The 20,917-nt window shown below is 39.2% G+C and overlaps 1 protein-coding gene across 3 annotated transcripts in view; it reads left to right on the forward strand.

Annotated features, from left to right (window-relative positions):
- SORT1 (sortilin 1) overlaps nt 1-20,917 on the forward strand; it is a 69,076-nt gene that overhangs the window by 20,448 nt on the left and 27,711 nt on the right. For all 3 annotated transcript variants that reach the window (XM_021000686.2, XM_021000692.2, XM_021000701.2), the window contains exons 2-6: nt 9,741-9,800; nt 11,075-11,148; nt 15,130-15,232; nt 15,863-16,027; nt 19,444-19,517. In XM_021000686.2, coding sequence (XP_020856345.1) covers nt 9,741-9,800; nt 11,075-11,148; nt 15,130-15,232; nt 15,863-16,027; nt 19,444-19,517 — 476 coding nt within the window. The remainder of the gene's footprint in view (nt 1-9,740; nt 9,801-11,074; nt 11,149-15,129; nt 15,233-15,862; nt 16,028-19,443; nt 19,518-20,917) is intronic.

Raw genomic sequence — 20,917 nt, forward strand, 5'->3', positions numbered from 1 at the left:
TTTTGGTTGGCTGGCCATGAAAACCGCAAAATCACCTCTTCTGTCTTAGCAAACCTGATGGACCTGTTTCTTCATCGCAGCTTTGGTAAGCTCTGTGTTAGTGAATTAGGATTGTGCCTTCAAAGCTGACACAGGCATTAGTTTACGAAGTAAAGACACATTGTGGTAGATTTCGACCAGCTCAGTGCTTACCACCTGGGTAAGCCTCAGTCCGTCCCTTCACGTACCTGGTTCTCAGTTCTCATCTATAAAATAAGCTGCTTGGGCTAGATGATGTATAGAATTCCTTTTGCCTCTAGCTCAGTGATCAAGGATCCTTTAAAATCTTTCTCCCTTGAAGGAGAATTTTGGTCCCAGCTAATGAATGAGAGTGACAACTCCAAGCTGTCATTTATAAAACTGACAGAAACTAACTTTCCTGAATAAACAGTTACCTTCACCCATGCTGGGAACCTATTTATTCTTATTTCACTTTTGTAAGTTTCTTAGTTATAGTATTTGATATCATGGACTCTTTGACAGTAACATTGTGTATGAGGTTTGGGTTTCAGTTTTATCAAGAGAACTGCTATGCCTTCCGGTCCATCTTTTCAAGTTCCAAAAATATCTCTTCCCCCTTATTTAGATTTCTCTTATTCAGTTCATTCTACCTTGAGTAGATCAATTGAACCGTGACTTGTTTGCTAATTATATACAGCTGTATATTATTTGAAACCTTTTCTGCTCCAATTGAGTAATCTTGTGGTTTCAGCTCAGCTTTGTTTACTTCCTGGCAGGCAGAAGTAATTTTCTTGAACTAGAGGTAGGGCAAAACATAGACTTAGAACCTATATTCCCACAAGGTTATCTCCCATTCATGTAAAGTTATGTAAGATTTCTTGAGAAATACAGTGACAGATAAGTTTGTTCAGCGGTCCCCTGATTTAACAGCATCAGATGAGACTCGCAATGTATCCTAGGCAAAGTTATTTGCATAATTCAGGAGGTTGTCCTGTGTAGCCTCCAGAGAGAAGAGGGATCTGCTAGAGATGGTGAGGGCCTCCAGATGCTCCTGTTTACAGATGGCACTGAAGTAGTATCATGAAGCTCCTGAATGTTACAGGGCCTCCTTAATAAAATTCATGACCACTTGAAAAGAGATTGACCCGATAAAAAGAGAGACCTCATATACTCCAGAATATTCAGAATTGCATATTTTATAGTTAAGAAGGAACTGGAACCAGGAGATGTCCATCGGCTGGGGAATAGCTAACCAGTTATGGTACATGAATGTAAGAAATGATGGACATTATGAACTCGGAAAAGCATGGGAAGACATATAATGCAAGTATGATCCCAGAGAAAAGATAACAGACGATCCCATACTGTCTCTTGACTACTAGTGCTTGACTTTGCCTAAGAGGCCCCCTTGTCCCATTGCCCATGGTCTTCTGGCTGACTTTGTGTGTATTTCTGGGGGAAAAGAAATTGATCTTTAGTTTTCTTGATCATTATTTGGTTTGGTGGAAACTTGAGGGTTTTATTATTATTAATAATAGCATTTCTGTAGTGCTCTAAAATTTGCAAAGTGCTTTACAAATATTTCATTTTATATTCACAACCCTGTGAGGTAGGTGCTATTATTATTTCCTTTTTACAGATAAAGAGACTGAGGCAGGCAGTAAAGAGTCATACAGATAGATTTGACACATAATTCAGTCACACAGACCAGATTTGAACTTGGGTCTTCCTGACTCCAGGTTCAGTGTTGTGTCCACTGCACCATCTAACTGCCTATGTGTTTTGTTAGCGTCAGTACAGGGAAACTGAGCAGCCCGTCTCCTATTTAGGTACCCATTTTGGCAGGAGGCAGAGACAGTTAATCTTGTAGATATGTGACATTTGTAAAATTAGCCACAGTACAAAGCAATGTATTATGTATCTGGAATGGATGATAGATGTTATACGAATTAAAGGATGAGAGTATGAAATGAGACATTCTAGTTAAGCTAATCAGAGGACACTGTGCAGGAGTTAGGATCTTAGCTGGACTTTGTAGTTGGATTTTTGATAGGTGAAGCAGGAAGGGAAAGGTATTCAACCTGATGAAATGACAAGAGCCAAATACCTACAGATCAGAAAACACAAGGTATGTTAGACTAATAGACATCAACTAAAGGGTGGGAGATAAGACTGAAAAAGTAAACTGAGGCCAAACCATAAAGGATCTTGAATGCTGCCCTAAGGAGTTGAATTTTATTCTAGGTATCGTAGAAATTGTTTGAACAGAAGAGTAACTTGATCAAAGCAGTGCTTTGGAAAGATAACATTTGGTGGTAGTACATAAAATGGTTTGTATGGAAGAAGGGAACTTAGAAACCTAATGTAAATAGATAAGGTGTAATTGAGATTATAAAGACTTAAACTAAGGTGGTAGAGACAATGGTAATAGGCACTAGATTTGAGAAACATTCTTAATGGACAATAGATTTAATTTTTTTATAGCCTCAAAAGAAAATTATATTTTATAGGATCAAATTTAGATTTGAAGGAAGGAGCTTTAAAGATCTAACTTGCCAAATAAGTTTTTATTGATAGAATTTGTTTTTATATCTCCTACATTTTCCCCAAGGTATCCTCTCCTTCTAGAGAGCCATCCCTAATAACAAAGAACTAAAAAAAAAAAACAGCTCAGCAAAACTATTCAATACATTACAAATATCTTACCATAATAGCAATATTCCACATTCATTGTCCCCTACGTCTGGAAAGAAGAAAAGGAACTGGCTTCTCATCTCTTCTTTAGGGCTAACTTGGTCGTTATAATTTTACAGCATTCACTTTCAGTTGTTTTGCTACTATTCTTTCCATTTACATTGTTGTTGTCTGTTGTTTAATTGTTTTTTAGTTGTATCCAACACTTTGTGACCCCTTTTGGAGTTTTCTTGGCAGACATACTGGAGGGGTTTGCCATTTCTTTCTCCAGCTCATTTTACAGATGAGGAAACTGAGGCAAATGTGACTTGCCCAGGGTCAGCCAGCCAGTAAGTCTCTGAGGCGGCATTTGAACTCAGATCTTCCTGACTGCAGGCCCAGTTGCCAGCTCTGCTTACTTCATTTTCTATTGTGTAAATTCACCTAAGGCTTCCTGTACTTCTCTGAATTTATCACATTCTTTGTTTCTTATAGCATGATATTATCACATTCTTTGTTTCTTATAGCATGATATTCTTCCGTTACATTATTTATTACAACGTATTTAATTGTAACCCACTCAGTGGACATCTCCTAAAGTAACTGAGTTGGAAGAGACAGTGAATGGTGAATACAGAGAAGCAAGAGAAGTCTTAGGAATTTTCAAGATGCAAAATGAAGGGAACAACATACACAGTGACTACAACAATGTAGATGGAAAGAGCAATCACCAAAAGAAAAAAATTAGAAGTGAACATTGCCAGATAATAAAGAGCTCCACCACTTTGCACAAGTGGAAGGTCAGCAAGTATTGCATGTGGCATTTTCAGATCTTTTTTTTTTTTTGGTGTATTGATGCTATGTTGGGTTTTTTTCCCCTTTTTCTTTTTGTTGTCTTTAAAAAATATTATTTGTTATGTGGAAGAATACTAGGGAAACTATGGTGATAAAAAAAAGCAAAACCAGAAAATCAATAAAAATGTATTTTTAAAAAAATGCATTGTAAATATTTTGGTGTGTAGGATAACCTTTTTTTTTATCATTGACTTAATAATAATAGCTAGCATTTATGTAGTTGCTTTGAGGTTTAAAAAGCACTATTTATATACTAACTTATTTGATTCTCATCACAACCCTATGAGGTAGGTTCTATTATTATCACCCTTATTTTGTAGATGAGGAAACTAAGGTCTAGAGGGGTTACTTAGCCAGGGTCACCCAAACTAGTGTCTGAGTCAGGATTTAAGCCAAAGTCTTCCTGACTCCAAGTCCTGAGCTCTAGCCACTGTGCCACTTAGCTCTCTCCACTTCCTTGAGATATATACCTAGCAGTGTAATCTCTGAGTCATATAGGGCATGAACATTTCCATTTAGTCACTCTTAACAGTAATGCCAGGGCTTAACACAGTACCTGGCCTAAAGCAAGCACTTAGCAGATCTTTATGGATTGATTAATAATTGCAAATTACTTTCCAGAATGGCTGCACTAATTCCCAGGTCCACCAACATTGGTTTGCTGATTATTGCCTTTTGTTATTTGCCAATTTGTTGAGTACCAAGTGAGACCTTAGAGTTGTTTTGATTTGTATTTCATTTCATTTTGACCATTTATTTATTGGGCAATGGCTTTTTGGCTAAAATATATGGGTTAGTTACCTATATTTCTTGCATATTGAATCCTTGTTAGTGATATTTTATGCAGATTTCCCCCCAGTCAATAGATTCTCTTCTTATAGTAATTTAATTTTGCTTATAGAAGTTTTTAAATTTTGTATAATTGCAATTATCTATTTTATCTTTTGTAATCACTTTTGATTAGTTACGAATTCATCCTCTTACCATCGCTGGAAAAGATATGTTTCTGGTTCTTTTCCAATTTTTTAAATTATATGATTCTTAATATTCAAATTTTACAACAGCCAATATTTATATAGTATATTAAGACTTACAGAGCGTCTTATATGCCTCATATCATTTGATCATATCCATTCATATATTTGTAAAGCACTTAGCTGGCACATAGTAGGGGCTTAATAAGTACTTGTTTACTTCTTTCCTTCCATGTGGAATTTGTGGTGGTATGTTAGTCTAAACCTAATTTCTGCCATACTGTCTTACAGTTTTCCCATCAGTTCTTGTCACAGAGGGAGTTCTTACCTGTGTAATTTGTTTTGGGGTTTATTGTACATTGCCTTATTGAGTTGATTTCAAATTGTTCCTTGTCTGTTTGAGTTTCATTAACCCACTTTCCTATTTTTTTAGCTGGTACTAAATAGTTTTGATTGTTGCTTTATAATGTAGTTTGACATCTGTAAGTTGTATTCTCTCCTTATTCCTATTTTTTTTGTTTTCCTTGATAATCTGGATTTTTTTTTGTTTCTCCAAATTTTGGGGGGTTTTTTGTCTCACTTAATAAAATATTCCCTTGGTAGTTTGGTATAGCACTAAATCTGTATATTACTCTAGGTATTATTTTCATTTTTATCACATTGCTATGGTATCTTTTAAAATCATATTGACATGGTTATATTTTTTAAAGTATTCCATAATTCCCAAGAAATATGAGAAAACATATATACAAAGCGAATTAAGAAGAATCAGCAATAATATTATTCTCAATGACTTGCAATAATGTAAGTGGAAAGAAAAACAAAGACTGGATGCTGTGTAATTACATAATGACTGCTCAGCCTCTGAGAAGGGTTGAGAAAATGTCTCTCTTTTCCTTCTTGGCAGAGGAGGGATGGACTTTAGGGGTGTGAACACTGTGATAGTGATTGATGCACTTTTTAGTTTTTCTGAACTGCATTTTTTTCTCTTTCTTTTTTAATCTTATATTACAAATGATGGTTCCCAAAGGAGGGGATAAGGGTGTATTTGGAAATTAAATTTTAAAAATTCGGTTAAGAAAAGCGTTCTTTCTGTTATTTGGATCGGCCTTAACCCTAGATTAGTGATGTTTTGCTATGTGTTGTACAGAATCACCTAAGAAGCCATGAGCCTTTTCCATAAGGCAGCTCAAGTTTATTTTCCATCCTTGCAAATTAACAAGACTGGAGCTCAGTAGATTTGGGTTTTTTTTGTTCTTGACTTCACTGCTTCAAACATTCCCATGCCCACTGTTCTGTACAAGAACTGTGTAACTTTTAAAAGCATAAAGATAGCCCCCTACCCTTAAAAAACTTATTCTTTTTGGGGGGGGGCAGGGACAAGGCAGTTGGGGTTAAGTGACTTCCCCAGAGTCACACAGCTAGTAACTGTTATGTGTCTTGAGTTCACATTTGAACTTCCTGACTCCAGGGCTGGTGCTCTATGCACTGTGCCACCTAGTTGCTCCCCGGAACTTATTCTTTAAAAAAAAAAAAGGGGGGGGTTGTTTTTTTTTTTTAAAGAGTAGGCAAAGATAGATTATACAATATTCCCTCACCATCTTGTGTTAATTTTTTATGGTTGTTAGACACCAGGAAGGCTTGTAGAAAGGTGGGGAACATATGGTGAATTAAAGGTTGAAGAAGTAAAGACAAGACTGAAGAGAGCTAGGTGGATGGACAGTAGCTAGACACAAAAGATGGAGAAGCTGTAAAGGGGGTGGAAGGAAGCAATAAATGGAGGAATGGCTATGGAGCCTACAGAATGTGTTTTTAAAAAGATAACTTACCTAAAAAAAAAAGATAGGCACCCCCCCCTTGTTCTAGGTCAGAGATGGCCTAAAGAAAAATGTATCATAATTAATGGTGCTGATATATTTAAAGTAATTTTCCATTCTTTGAAAGCTTTTTTTAAATGTTAATATACAGATAGGAAATGTTACTTCTGATCAACATAATAAACCCTAGGTGTTAGAATTTTTTAAAACATGATTGCAGACCTTTGTCAGTGACACTTTGGAAAGTAGGTTGACTACCTTTTCTCCTAGGTAGTCTGTATTTCTTCTGCTCTTGAAGACCTGGAGTAGAGGTATACCCCTAACATAGTTCTTCCTAGGAATCTGACCCTTCTTTCCTCACAGACCTTTAGTCACTTATTAGAATTAGCTTTCATTTTCACTTTTGTCCTGTTGGGATGAAATAAAAATACAGATGAGTTATATTTGCCGTGAAAACCAGATTTACCTCATTTATGGCTTTGTGTTTTAAAAAAGAAAATAGTAAGAGGTATTGAAGTTGAGAAAAATAATGTGAGGGCAGAATGAAAGAACAAAAATAATTGTCTGTAAATTCAGTCTGTTTCCAAGGTGACTCTTTGGATGTTGCTTTCTTTCCTGTATAATCAATGAACAGAATTTGGTTTCGAACTGTTTAGATGCAATTGAGAGCTTCTAACTCCAGAAGTGCTTATAAGGCAGCTCTCTAGGGTATTTACATGATTTAGTAATAGCAACAATGAGTGCTTTGGGGCTACATTGGCCTTGTCTGAATGTGGAAGCTGTGTAGGAATGAGATAAGCTGTCGGGCGTTGTCTAAAAATGGAAGGCTATATTGATCTGGCAGCATCCTGACTGACAGTGAGTATTACAGCCAGACCAAGGCAACCACAAATCAGAGAGCTACCATTTGGGGAATTCTTTTCTTCTCTCTTAGTCAGTTGTTGTTAGTAAGACCCTCCTTGGAAAGAGAGCCTGGGTTTTAAATCAGTGCTAACCCATGTGGTTTGTATTTCAGTTTCTGTGGTAGCCTCTGCATATTCCCATTGTTGAGTCTCAAGTGACTGCTTCAGATGATTTCAGTGGCTTTGGGACTGATGAAGTGAGCGTCTGGCCTTGCTGTGTATGTAGCCAATGTAAATTGCTGTGCAAGTTTCAAGACTTTAGATCTAGATAAACCAGTCAGGCCTCACTTTTCTTTTAGACGAGTAGTTCATAAGCAAAACTGAGCTGTGTTTCCTGAAATTCCTGAGATTCACTCACAGCATTCACTGATAGTTGGCCAACAGTAGTTCTTGGGAAACCACTGTGTGCAAGGCATTGACCGTGCTGCTTAAAGCATATAGAAGACAAAAGGAAAAAAAGTCTAAGCTCATAATCATAGGATCATAGGATGAAGAGTCAGAAGGGCCCTTAGAGATCATATAGTCTTCTTAAAAAATTTATTATCTTTTGTTTTTATATTACTTTTATTTCTGAATGCATATCTCTCCCTTACCTAGAGAATGATCTCTTAAAGAATTTTTAAAAGAAGGGGGGGAAAGCCATTTAGCATACCCAAGCAGAACATCAGCCTAGCCTAACAATGTACATAGTGTTCCACACCCATGCCCCACCCCCACCCCAAGGGAAGGCTGTGCACTTTCCCTTGGGCACTGTAACTAATGCATTCATTTTCTTTTGGTGGTGTTCTTTCCATTTATGTTGATGTAGTCATGGCATAGGGGGTCATCCCAATTCCTTTTATTTCACTTTGCATCTTTCATAGAATTGCTTTCTTGCTCCTCAGCATTCTTGATGGTTATGGTTTCTTAGAGCACTGTAATATTCCATTATATCTCATGTAGCACAGTTTGTTTAGTCATTCCCCAATTTGTGGTTATCTACTTTATTTCCAGTTCATTTCCGCCACCAAAAAAAAAAAAGGAACTGTGGATATTTTGGTATATATGAGACCTTTCTTTCTTTGACCTTCTTAAGCTATATGCCTAGCAGTGGGATCTCTGATTCAAGGGAAATAGGCATTTTAGTCACATCTTATGCATAATTCAGAATTGCTTTTCAGCACCAATTCACTGCTCCCCCAACATAGTATTAGTGTGTCTGTGTTTTTGGAACTCCAATATTGAGACCATCTAGTCTTAATGTGATTAAATAAAAGCCCTCACTTTACAAATGAGGAAACTGAGACCATGTGAGAGAAATGACTTGTCCAAGGTCATGTAGGTTATTAAGTAGCAGAGTAGGATTCATCTTCTGAAAGACCAGGTCTCCTAACTGTAAGATCTTAAAGCAAAGAATATAGGAATGTGAAGGAGGAGGGAGTGTAGTATTGATAAATCTAGGGTCGTCTCTTCTCAAGAGTAAGCTCAGGATAATGAAGAGAGTGAACTAGATAGATTCTGCCTTCAGTTCTGTTGTTTCAGACTTTTGGAGGTGGTGGTCTTGAGTCAGCATTGTTGGCAGATCTTACCTTTTGTAGGTGAAGTATTTGGGAATTAGAATAGGAAGTAAGTATATTTTCGTCATCATGTATTGCAGTCCTGCTGTGTGCAGGACACTTTAGGCATTGAAGGTAAGAAGTTAAGAGAGATGGTTCCTGAGTAGCCGAGGGGTTAGTTGAGGAGTCAGGAAACCTACTTAAATAGTAACACCTAAATTTCTAGTTTAAAGAGATAAAAGAATATTGAGCAAAACCAAAAATAGCCAGCTTATTATTCCCACATTTCACATGCAGACCGCACTTTGAGACAGGTGAATGATCATTAATTTCTTTCCCTTCCATTAGCAGTCTACAGTATACTAAGTTTCTATGGTTTATTTTGACCCTATATTAAAAGTTTTAGCCATAAATGTTTTTATATCTGCTAAGGACCACTGTCACCTTAAGTCAAGCAGAAGGCAGAAGGAATCCAAAGACTATTTAATTGCATATCCTAGAAAGACTGGGAAGATGAAAATTGTTCTCATTGTCTTAATAGGCTAATCAGGATTAGGTGCAATAGGTTAATTTTTTTTTAGATTAATCAAGCTTTACTGCTTGATTACCAGTGTAGACCTTTTTAAAGTATCTTCGAAATACTTTGCTATCTCTATCTTTTAAGATGATTGAATAAAAGCAACTAAGTTCCCCCAGCTGTTACAGGCAGAGGGCTCACCTGCATGGCTTATTTGAGGAAGAGAATGGAATGGCGAAATGGAGAGAAGCTTAAATTTTCCAGGCCACTGAATATCAGAATTAACCAGTTAAATCCCGTGATCCCCATATTCTGTTCTAGGAGTCAAGGTGTTTTTCCCTATTGGCATTCCTTTAATTCTTGATAAGGGAAGAATTTTTTTGAATTGTTTGAGTAGGTCAAGGACTGGTATGGCCTTGGTGTAATTCTTAAATAGATTCATTTTCTTTTCATTTTATTTCTTGCAGCATGTATTTGATGATCTCAGTGGCTCAGTATCTCTGTCATGGGTTGGCGATAGCACTGGGGTAAGTAACCTAGTGGTCCCTTGTACAGTGTGGTTAGAAAACATGTTCAGTTTTAGGATTTTAAATCTTGTATGTCATTTTGTGGCACTGTTTTTAGAATTTTTCCTTATTTGTGGAAAATTCATTTTGTCTAAAGTACAAAATAACAGGGAGCTATAGTATTTATTGTCTCTGTAGAAATGGAAGAATGGAGGATCAGTTACTCAATTCTTCTGCCTTCAGGATGACCTTACCTAAACCAACTTTCTGCCTAACATTTAAAAAAAAACACTAAAGGTTTCCAACTTCAAAAATGCTTTCTTGAGAACTTATTATATATTTTGAGACTACTTTATTCCTGGAAGATGGTGACTTTAGCAAACTCAAGGTCTATGTCTAACAAACCTGCAGCTGGTTATCTTCTGGGTCCTGGAGACTACTTAAAATTAAAATTAAAATGAGTAGGCAGAAAGGGAAACAGTACATTGGGGGACCTCCAGAGAAATGTGGATGTTGGGAAAGATGGTGACATGGAATACCTGGGTCCCACTTGTCATATCCTCTGTCTGAATACAGCACTCTTCCTCATAGTAGGTTATTACTCAACCTCTTCTGCTGAATAGCTGTTGCTACCTGTTTGCAGTCCGGTCATCAGATGCTGCTTGATATCCCTATCTCAAGCATCATGGGGATTTTCCAATACATCCATTGTTGTTAGACACTGGGAGCAGAGAAGTAATTAGAAGTACTTCCTCATTCAAAAGACCAATACTAGTGTCCCCGTTTTCTCAGTGCAGTGGTAAACTGACCTTCCCCAGTGATTCCAGGTTTCCCAACCTGCCTAATACCTATCCTAAAGTTGTAGCACTCTCAGTGCCCACTGTAGGTACATTGGCTGCATTATTACCCTGTCTGCTGAGAGTAATGCCCCTGTCGAAGCAGTGGTACATCCCATCAACAACGTGATGGTGACATGGAATACCTGTACTCTGCAGTACAGTAGTACTCTGCAGAAATACAGTAGTATTTATCTATAAAGTAAATAAATATTTCCTATATTGAAATCCATGAGTAACCCCAATATCTCCTGTGTAGAAGCTGGAAGCTAGTCTAGCTTCATGATTTAAAGTGATCTTAAATTTTGGCGAGGCCCCATGTTTGGCTCAGAGTAGCTCTTGACATGGTGATAATTTAAGGTTTAACTATTAACATGTATTATTTACCAGTAACTGATTTATTTCTGTAATAAATCCATCCAAATGAAGTGTTGATAGCTTGCTTTTGTCTCTCTCCAGGTCATTCTAGTCTTGACCACATTTCATGTCCCATTGGTAATCATGACTTTTGGACAGTCTAAGCTTTATCGAAGGTGAGACTTGTAAGTGTATTTGAGAAGTGAGTACTCATTTGAACATTGGCTGTCTTGTAACTAAAAAGGACCTATTTGGTGCTCAAATCTTCACAAGTCTGTGCACACCCCCACGCTGATTATGGTTGCCTCCCTGACAGCTTGAGAGTAGTTTTAATATCATTGAAAGAAAGAACTCCTTCCAAGGGGACTGGCTAATCTTATGGGAATTGGTGAGCTTGAGTCAGGAACAGAACAATAAAGATCTTATGTCTCTGGGAACTATGCTAATATGTGTAAAGCCTAGTATGCTTTTGTATGTGAAATTCCATTCATGCAGGGTATCCCAAAAGTCTTAGAGCAGGTTTAAGCTACTAAAGCTATTCTAGCTTCAGCATGCTGCAGAAACTTTTGCCTTTCAGCCATGAATGGCAGTGTTGGCTCCCACCAAGGAATCAAAGAGATGTAGCCCCACAGATGTTTAGAGGCTATCTCCATCAAAAAATCCTTAAAAAGTCATTGTGACTTCCTCGAAGTCCTATCCCCGATTAACGGTGTCAGGTCTTATGTGAAGCTCAATTCCAGCCTTCTGGGATCCTGGAGAGTCTAAGTGTTAGACTTGGACCCCAACCAATGGCTCTTGAGTAGATAGATGAGAACCTCCATTTCATATTCACTCTAGAACTGTTGTTTCAGGGCCAGAAGTCTTCTTTCATAGTGTCCCTTCCAGCAGAGTGATACTAGTTTGCAAATAATAAATACCAGTGTAAGATCAAGAAAGGATTATTAAGAATTCTTAGCAATTTACAGGAAGACAGCCTGTTTTGTTTTGGAGAGCAAATTATTGGTTCTTGGGTCTAGAAGAGGACTTTTAGGATCATTTAGTTTGCTTTCCTAAATTCTAACCAATGTGGTACAAAGGGATGAGCGCAGCATTTGAGGTTTGAAGACCTGGGTGTATAGATCTGAGCCCTGCCCCTGTCACATCCCTGGACTCTCAGATCCATTATCTGTAAAATGAAAATTTGACCTACATAACTTCTAAGATCCCTTCTATAAATCTTTGGTCCTATGAATCTTCCTAAACACAGACAATCTATATTGCTTTTTGAGAGGGTAAAGGATGGGGTTGGAGATTCTGTAACCACTCATCTCATTCTAGTGGATAACAGACCTTTACTGTCAAGAAATTTTCCCTCATGTCCATCTAAATTTCTTATCTTAATTTAGTTTTAAATTATGCAGTTTCTATTGGTAATTGAAAACATTCTCTATATAAATGACCTTCATGTTTGTGAAAATTAGTAAATTCTATTTCAGCATTCTCCAAATTGAGTTATCCTAATTCATCTTTATGTTGAATTGAAAATTTCAGTATTTTAAATTATTTTTTAAGAATAAATAAACAGATATTAAGTACTTGCTGTCTATCCGGTACTGCTAGGCACAGGGAAATGAGAAAGTCCTTGCCCTCAATGAATTTATGTTCCGTGAGGGAGAAGATACAACATAATCACAGAGAAGTAAATGTAGAATAGATGCAAATAAATAGGAATAGATTTGGGGGCCTGGGTGCATTCATAGCAGTGGGAATTTGAAAGCTCTTCCTGAGCTGGAATGAGAGGTTCCGGGGCCTGAAGGGGAGCACATCAGGCACGGGAGGCAGCCTGTTGGAAGGCTCAGAGACAGCAGGTGGAACCTCGTGTACGGCCAGCAGCAAGGAGCCAGTCTGGCCAGAGTGTTGAGTTCGTGATGGGCGGTAACATGGGATCGGCCTGGAGGGATGGGCTGGAGCAGATGCCAGAGGGCTTTCAGTTCTAAAGGAAGAGCTTATCCAGAGGCAGCAGGGAGTGACTGAAATTTGTGTAGGAGAATGACATATCAGGCTTGTACCAAAGGAAGATCATTTTGGTAATTCTGAGAAGCAGGGATTGGAGTACAAGGGTACTTAAGCCAGGTGGACCCAGAAGAGTCAGGCAGCTGCTTTAGCTGAGACAAGAGGTGACAAAGGCCAGAGCTGAGATTGATGCCACGGGTAAGGAAGGGAGACCAAACCAGCGAGACTTGGCAAATGACTGGCTGTGTAGAGTGAGAGTAGGTGAGGGCAGCATGGCAGTCATGTGCCTAGTGCTCTCAGCGGAAGCGGGAAGGAGACTGAGCTCCTCCTGAGGGAGGTTGGGCTTTACCTGGCAGCAGCACAGCCTGTTTTAAGCTTACACTTTAAGTGTAGGACTTCCCTGATTTGAAATTCAGTGCTCTTGCCACATATACCACTTGGCACTATGCCTCCACTGCCTCGTACAAGGTTGCTTTGCCGACTGGGGCGCCATTTGTTACATAGGACTGATATTAAGGTGTGGCAGATGAAGGCAAGGGGATGAGTTCTCTCGTTCTTTTTAGAAATGATTTTTAAATTTAGTAACCAAGCTCAGAAATATTTGAATAAATACAAACCACATATATGAATTATTTATAATTTTTTGGTTTTTACAAAAAAGTTCTATTTCTTATGGCCCTTTCTGTTTTTTTCTTCTGTGTATTTCCCCTCCAAGCACCTTTTATCTTATCCTTATGTTATATTGATAACAAAGACAATTTCGGATCTCTGTCTGCTCCGAAGGAAAGAGAAAAGAAGTATAGATAATACCCAGGCATGTGTACGTGTAGACTGGTAGTTTTGCCTATTAGAAGGTAAAATGATTCCATTTCTGTCTTTGTATCCTCTGTGGCAGGCAGTTTTTCTTTTGGGAGGGGTCTACATCTGTGATTCCATCAGTGTGGGGAACTGCTATAGGAACTTCCTTCCCCTGACACAGATCAGCAACTCATCTATAACTTAGAGTCTCAGAGAATTGCTTAGAGTACTGAGAGGTTAAACGATGGGATCGCTGTAACCCAAGCACCACAGAGCAGTGGCCACGTCCTTGTGACTCTCAGGCCCAGCCTTAGTGCACCAAGAGAGCTGCCTTTTCAGGTGCGTAATAAGAGATGTTGAATGGTGTCTAGAGTCAGAAATCAGCCACATAAATGCACAGATTCCCGTTTTTCTTTCCATGCAATTCAACATATATTTTTATAGATCCTGCCCAGGTAGAAGAAGACCTCAAGTTGTAATAAATGATCTCACAAAAATTAAGACAAGGCAAGTTCTGGATTGAAAGTCTTCCATTTAGTTAGAAATTTGATATTTAGTAAATGACTCGACCTTTCTGTTTCTCAGTTTCATGATCTGTAAAATTAGGAGATAGAACTGAATTTTTAAGGTCCCTTATAGCACTGTTATTTTATAAGTCTTTGCCTGTAATGTCATTCATAGAATATTTACTTCTGTGCCTAGGGTTGTACTATTAAGCCACTGAAAACTACTTCTTAATTACAGACTGTTTACCCATTGGTAAAGCCTAAACTTTCCACCAAAAGCTTAAATTCTATGAAAATTAGTGATCTAATGTTTTGTAGCAAGACTTGAACTAAAGTGGTAGTTGTGTTAATAAAAATAACCTATCTTTATAGCTACTTTTCATATTGCTTTTATCATAACCTTCTGAGCAAGTATTTACTTCCCAATTTTACATAGGAGGCTCGGAGAGGTTAGGTGATTTGCATAAGATCACTCACTGGCTTTTTATTTTCCCTACTTATCTGCTGGGAAAGTTGTCAGAATGAATATCTAACTTTTTTTTTTAAGGCAATTGGGGGGTTAAGTGACTTGCCCAGGGTCACACAGCTACTAAGTGTCAAGTGTTTGGTCTGAGTCCGAATTTGAACTCAGGTCGTCCTGACTTCAGGGCTGGTGCTCTGTCCACTGTGCCACCTAGCTGCCCCAAATATCTAACGTTTTTAAGTATTTTCAAAGTTAGCATGAAGAACTTTTGTTTCTCTAGCTGTGTTCTTTCTGCATTATAGAATCGTAAAAGCCTTTCAGAGGACTTCTACCTTGGTTTGGAAAGAAGCTGTTCTAAATGATTTTGTTTTCTATCTCTTTTTCTCCTCCTCATTCAGTGAGGACTATGGAAAGAACTTTAAGGATATCACAAATCTCATCAATAACACCTTCATTCGGACTGAATTCGGAATGGCTATTGGACCTGAAAACTCTGGGAAGGTTTGAGTCTTTGCTTTCTAATACTAAAGAATACACCTTATAGACTAAGGTGGCAAGTTTAGTTATTGTAGAAATCCATTAATACAACAGAAAACTTTTATATAAAGAGTAAAATGTCTGATTTTATAGTGAGTTTAATACTATATGAATACAGTTGAACCTCAATATAATACTGTTCTCTTTGTAGTTGGTTTCAGAATAAAGAAGGCTCTGTCTAGGATGAAATTCCATCCTAGTGGGTTTAATTATTGAAGTACCAAAAGACTTTTATTGCAAGGCAGTTTTGGCTATAAGTTGGTGCCACCACATGAACCCACCATAGACAGCCTTTTAGTGAGAATTCAATGTAACATCTGAAGACTGACGTGACTTAATTCATATTTATGGAATGCTTAGAAATCATCCAAGTAGTTCTTGATAGTCTCAAGTTTGTAGATGCACACATATTGTAGCTTAAGAACATAAAGGAGCAAGCATATGGATTTAAACCTGTTGCTTTTTAGCTTTCTTCAAGGTGTTTTCTAATGCTTGCTTGTGAACTCAGATTGTTCTCAGCTAAACTCTGCTGGAGGTTCTCATTGTGTTCTTATCAGATTTTATCCTGATCTGATGATTCATCTTCTCTTCCAGGTGATTTTGACAGGGGACGTATCTGGAGGAAGTCATGGAGGAAGAATCTTTAGATCATCTGACTTTGCAAAGAATTTTGTTCAGACAGATCTACCTTTTCATCCTCTGACTCAAATGACCTATAACCCCCAGAATTCTGATTACCTTTTGGTGGTCAGCTCTGAAGTAAGTCCAGCCAAGTTTTACATGTTTATGGGCTCAACGCAGATAAACTGAAAAGGGTTTTCTGTATTTAAGTATTGCTCTTGTGCTGAACGGAATTCCTACCGCTGACACCTGGGGTCTGAAATAATGTAGTTCTACCTTCCTCCTTTCTCATGAAAGACACAGTTACTGAGTGCCCCATTTCCCCTGATTCGGGACAGAAAATGAAGATGTCTCTTAAACTGTGTTTTAGAGTATGTCATGGTGGATTGGCTTTTTAAAAATTTCTGTAAGTATGGTATTTACTGTTACATTCTTAAATCAAGAAAGAACTGTGTTTTATTAACAAAGAAATTAAATTCATTCAATCAAGCATTTATTAAGTACCTATTATCTGCCAGGTTTTATACTAGGCTTTGGGGATACAAAGACAGAGATGAAGTAGTCCTGCCTTCATGGAGTTTATATTCTATTGGAGAAGACAAAATGTGCGTATAAGTATGTACAAAAGAAAAGGTAATTTCTGAGGGGAAAGGCACCAGCAGCTGGAGGGAGTCAGGAAAAGCTTCATCTAGAGTAGAGGATTTTCACTTTGTTTGTGCCATGGCCCCCTCGGGCAGTCTGCTGTAATCTGTGGACCTTTTCTCAGGATTACGTTTTAAAATGCATAAAATAAAATACATGAGATTAAAAAAGAAGTCAGTTCAATTGAAATAATTATAAAAAAAATTTTAAAAATAAATTTACTTGTTCCAAATTAAGAACTGCTCATTTAGAAAGTTAGCATTTTAACTGAGTTTTCAAGAAAACTAGGGATTCCAAGAAGCAGCTATGAAGGAGGACCATATTCCAGACGTAGGGTACCTACAGCCTGGCCAAAGACTGAAAGGCAAGCGATGAGAGCCCTGTGTGTGAGGAGCAGCAGGAAGGCTGCTTGGGCTGGAGCATAAAGTACTTGGAGGGCAGTAACGTACAATGAGGCTGGAAGGGGGCTGGGGCCTGGTCGTGAAGGGCTTGAAAGTCAGAGTTTGTGTCTCATTGCAGAGATAATGGGGAGCTACTAGGAATTATGGAACAAGGGAGGGAGACGGTCAGATGTGCACCAATGTGATGGCTTGAAGGGATAATACCTGAAGCAAGGACACCGTTTAGGAGGCAACAGTCTAAGTGAGAGGTCCTGAGAGCCTGACCTAGGGTGAGGACCAAAGACGGAAGGAGACAGATACATGAGGGGTTGTGAGGGCAGCTGATTAGCTATGAAGGATGAAGAAGGTCAAAGTTTTTGACTCAGATTATACAGCTGAGTGACTTCATGGATGGTTGGTGCCCTCAACAGAAATAAGAAAGTTAGGAAAAGGGAGGGATGTAAGGGGGGTGGGGTGGATAATGACTTATGCTTGCAGAACACCTAGTTCAACATTTCCGATACTTGATAATAGAGAGTTGAGCTCATGAGATACTGGAGCTGAGTACATGAAGCCAGTGAGGTTCTTGAGAGTATGGAGAGAAAAGAGAAGGCCCCAGGCTCTGGCCTTGAGGCACGTGCACAGCCAGGGGCCTGATGATTGCTCAGGGTAGACCAAGAAGGGGTGGTCATACGGGTAGGACAGGGGTGGTCATACGGGTAGGAAGAGAAAACCAAAAGAAAGCAGCATCGAAACATGGAGGCAGTGAGAGCAGAGAGTTTTCCTAGGAGTTTTATCGTTTACAAAAATAGTGGAGTTAAGCAATGCTTTTCTTTTAAATATGGGGAGATAGAAAGAGGAAATCGATGATTGCGGGAGTGTGAGAAGGTGAGGAGACCAAGGGTACGTGTAGATGGGCTGTCAAGGAGAAGGATCAGCTCTTTGTCAGAGACTGCCGTATATAATGGAGAGGGTGGATGTTAAGGTAGGGAAAAGAGGGAGCAAATAGCCACTGTTCTCACAGCAGAGGAGTGGAGGGGGTGCTGTGGAAGGCTTGAGGAGAGAAAGAGTTTGGAGAGAGGCAGAAGAGAATTGCCTTGCTCCAGGAAGTACCCAGTTGAGATTAGTTAACATCATTCTGTAGTGGACCCACTTGGCCGAGTTGCATGACTTCCTTCAGCTGTGTTTGCCACTCTCTCTAGGGGATCTTATTAGCTCCTATAAGTTCAGTTGTCTCTGTGCTGATGACTCCCAAATCTGTATATTATACTCTTAAGATCTTCCCTCAACTCCAGTTACAAATCCCCAGCTGCCTGCCAGATACCTTCACCTGAGGTAGGTGAATTTGTTTTTCTTCTTCCCTAAACCTGCACTCCTCCAGACTTTCTAACACCCTTCCATTCACCCAGGTAAACTATCTCTGAGTCATCCCTGACTCTTCCTTCTCCGATATCCCCCATAACTGATCAGTTGCCTGGTCTTGTGGATTCTGCATCTTTCCTATCTTGTCCCTTTCTCTACAACTCCAGGTAGTTCAGTTTCTCCTTATCTCTTACCCCCTTATTACTGTGGCAGTTTCTTCCTTGGTCTCCCTTCTTCTCATCACTCCGCTCTGATGGGTTCTCCACAGCTGTCAGAATTGTCTTCTTATGGCCCAGGTCTGACCCATCAGCCACTCAAAACCCTGCCGTTTTCCTTTTCTGGGGATATAAGATACAGGCTGCTTAGCATGGCACACAAGGATCCCCCAAACCTGGCTGCCATCTGTACTTCTAGCCTTAGTCCATTCATACTGCTCCCCTTTATGCCCTCCACATTCCAGCCATATTGGACCCCTAGATGCATTCTCTAAACTTTGTCCTTTTATCTGCCACCTCCCTAGATGCTCATCCTTTGTGCTCCAGGCCTCAAAATCCCTGTCTTCCTTCAAGGCTTAACCCTGGTGCCACACCTCAGGACTAACTAGGCCTTTCCATCTGCCCTGCAGGGAAAGCCTCCTATAGATATGTATTATCCCCCCTCGTTAGAATGTGAACTTCCTGTGAACAGGGACTTGTCTGTCTGTAAGTGTCCCCATTGCTTACCGTAGCACTTGGCAGGCACATAGTGCTGAGTAATTGCTTTTGCATTCCATTCTCTTCCTCCCCACCCAAAGTTCCTTGAGGGTAGAAACTCTCATTTTTGTGTTTATATTCTCGATGTCTAGTGCAGTATCTTGTGCAGAAGAGGTGTTTAATAAATGCTTGCTGAAGCCCTCAGTGAGAGAATACTTCAAATGCGGAGAGTCTACAGAAGTTCATACCAGTTAATGAATTGGGGTAGAGGGGAGGAAGGCAAAAAAAAAAAAGGAAGCTGGAGTCACTGAAGATGTTCTGCCTGTGGCTGGTTCAGATGTCGAGAGGCACAGGAAAACCAAACAGCTTGTCCTCTTAGCCACAGTCCAGTGCTGGGCTTTCTGACCAAAGGTTGTGCCTCCAGCTAGCTGCCTGGGTAGACCTTGGATTGGGCTAACAGTCATTTGTCATCTTTCAGAATGGCCTGTGGGTATCGAGGAACTTTGGGGGGAAATGGGAAGAAATCCACAAAGCAGTATGTTTGGCCAAGTGGTGAGTAACTAACTGAGGGTGACATCTCTGTGTGCGTGTGTGCGTGCACGTGCATGTTTGTGTATGATACAGAAATGGCATATAACTAATCCATCCTTTGGAGTGGGCTTATGATCTGGTGAGGGCAACTATATTCATTATTTTGACTTATACAGCAGACGATAAACTATTCCAAATGCTTCACTGAGCATGTGAGTGTAAAGTGGAAGAAGTCAATGGGTGGTCAGCCTCTGTTTCTTGGTGCTCTTCATACCACTGACAGTGAGGCTAGAGCCTCATCTTCATCACGCCCACAGAGATTCTACTTAGGCTGGTAAAGCTAAGAAGACAGACAGCCTCAGTCAGCCTTCCTAACATCCCTGGTCAGTGGAGGACCCTGCTATGTCCCCTTTGACTTTCTCTGCTCTCTCTTCTTGATGAAGCAGAAAGTTCTGTAGTCATGGGATCACCCAGCATGCAGAAGCCCCTGTAAGAGCACCTTTTCTGTAGTCCTCAATATCCTGTCAGGCAAGTCTTACCTGTTCTATTTGACTAGAGGTCCTGCTTCCTATCTGTTCCACTTAGCTGGGATCATGAAAAATAAAATAACAGCTTGTCTCACACAAAGCGATACAAACTACCTTTTAAAGAAACTCTGATCTCTTTCTAGCTGCAAGTGTGTAAAGGTACAATACTGTGCTTTAGGTACAACTAAAGAGATTTTCAAGGGTAATTTTCTGTAACACCTAATCTTCACATAAAATGCAAATCCGCTGCACACTAAACCATACTTCCATCACTCATAACCAGTGAAATGAAAAGAGCACCAGATTGGGATTCAAGAGACCTGGGTTCTAATCCCAGTTCTGCCATGAGCTATCGAACCATGAGCAAATGACTTTATATTTGGGGAACCTCACTTTCCTCTTCTGTAAAGTGAGGGAAGATTAAATTGAGTTGAAGATACTGGACTAGATAGCTAGCATTCAGTCAGCTCTTTGAATCTTATATCATTTAATCTCTCTGGGCCTCAGGTTTCTCATCTGTCAAGTGAGGGGTTTGTATTAGAGTCTAGTCTTTTTCAACTTTTCTGATTCTCTGGCAGGAGAGCCTTCAGGACCTTGCTAAAACTGTTTATACCCATTTCTTCTAGTTATCAGATTTCCCAGCCACAGTAGGTTGAAAGAGAATGGTCTATGAGAGGCAAGTATACTGACAATAAGAAAATGTGATAATTGTTATATAACTTAAGAGATAGAAAAAAGCAAATACAGGAACTCAAAAAGTATAGCAATCAGGGATCATATAGTATAAGGGTGAACAGCTTTATACAACTCAGTAACCAGTAAAACCATCAGTGTTTCTGCAACATGTTACAAGAATTGAACATGTCAAAGAAGACATTTTCTGCCTATTATTTT

The sequence above is a fragment of the Phascolarctos cinereus genome, unplaced genomic scaffold, assembly GCF_003287225.1.
Source record: "Phascolarctos cinereus isolate Bilbo 61053 unplaced genomic scaffold, phaCin_HiC Scaffold_5;HRSCAF=322, whole genome shotgun sequence".
NCBI lineage: Eukaryota > Metazoa > Chordata > Mammalia > Diprotodontia > Phascolarctidae > Phascolarctos > Phascolarctos cinereus.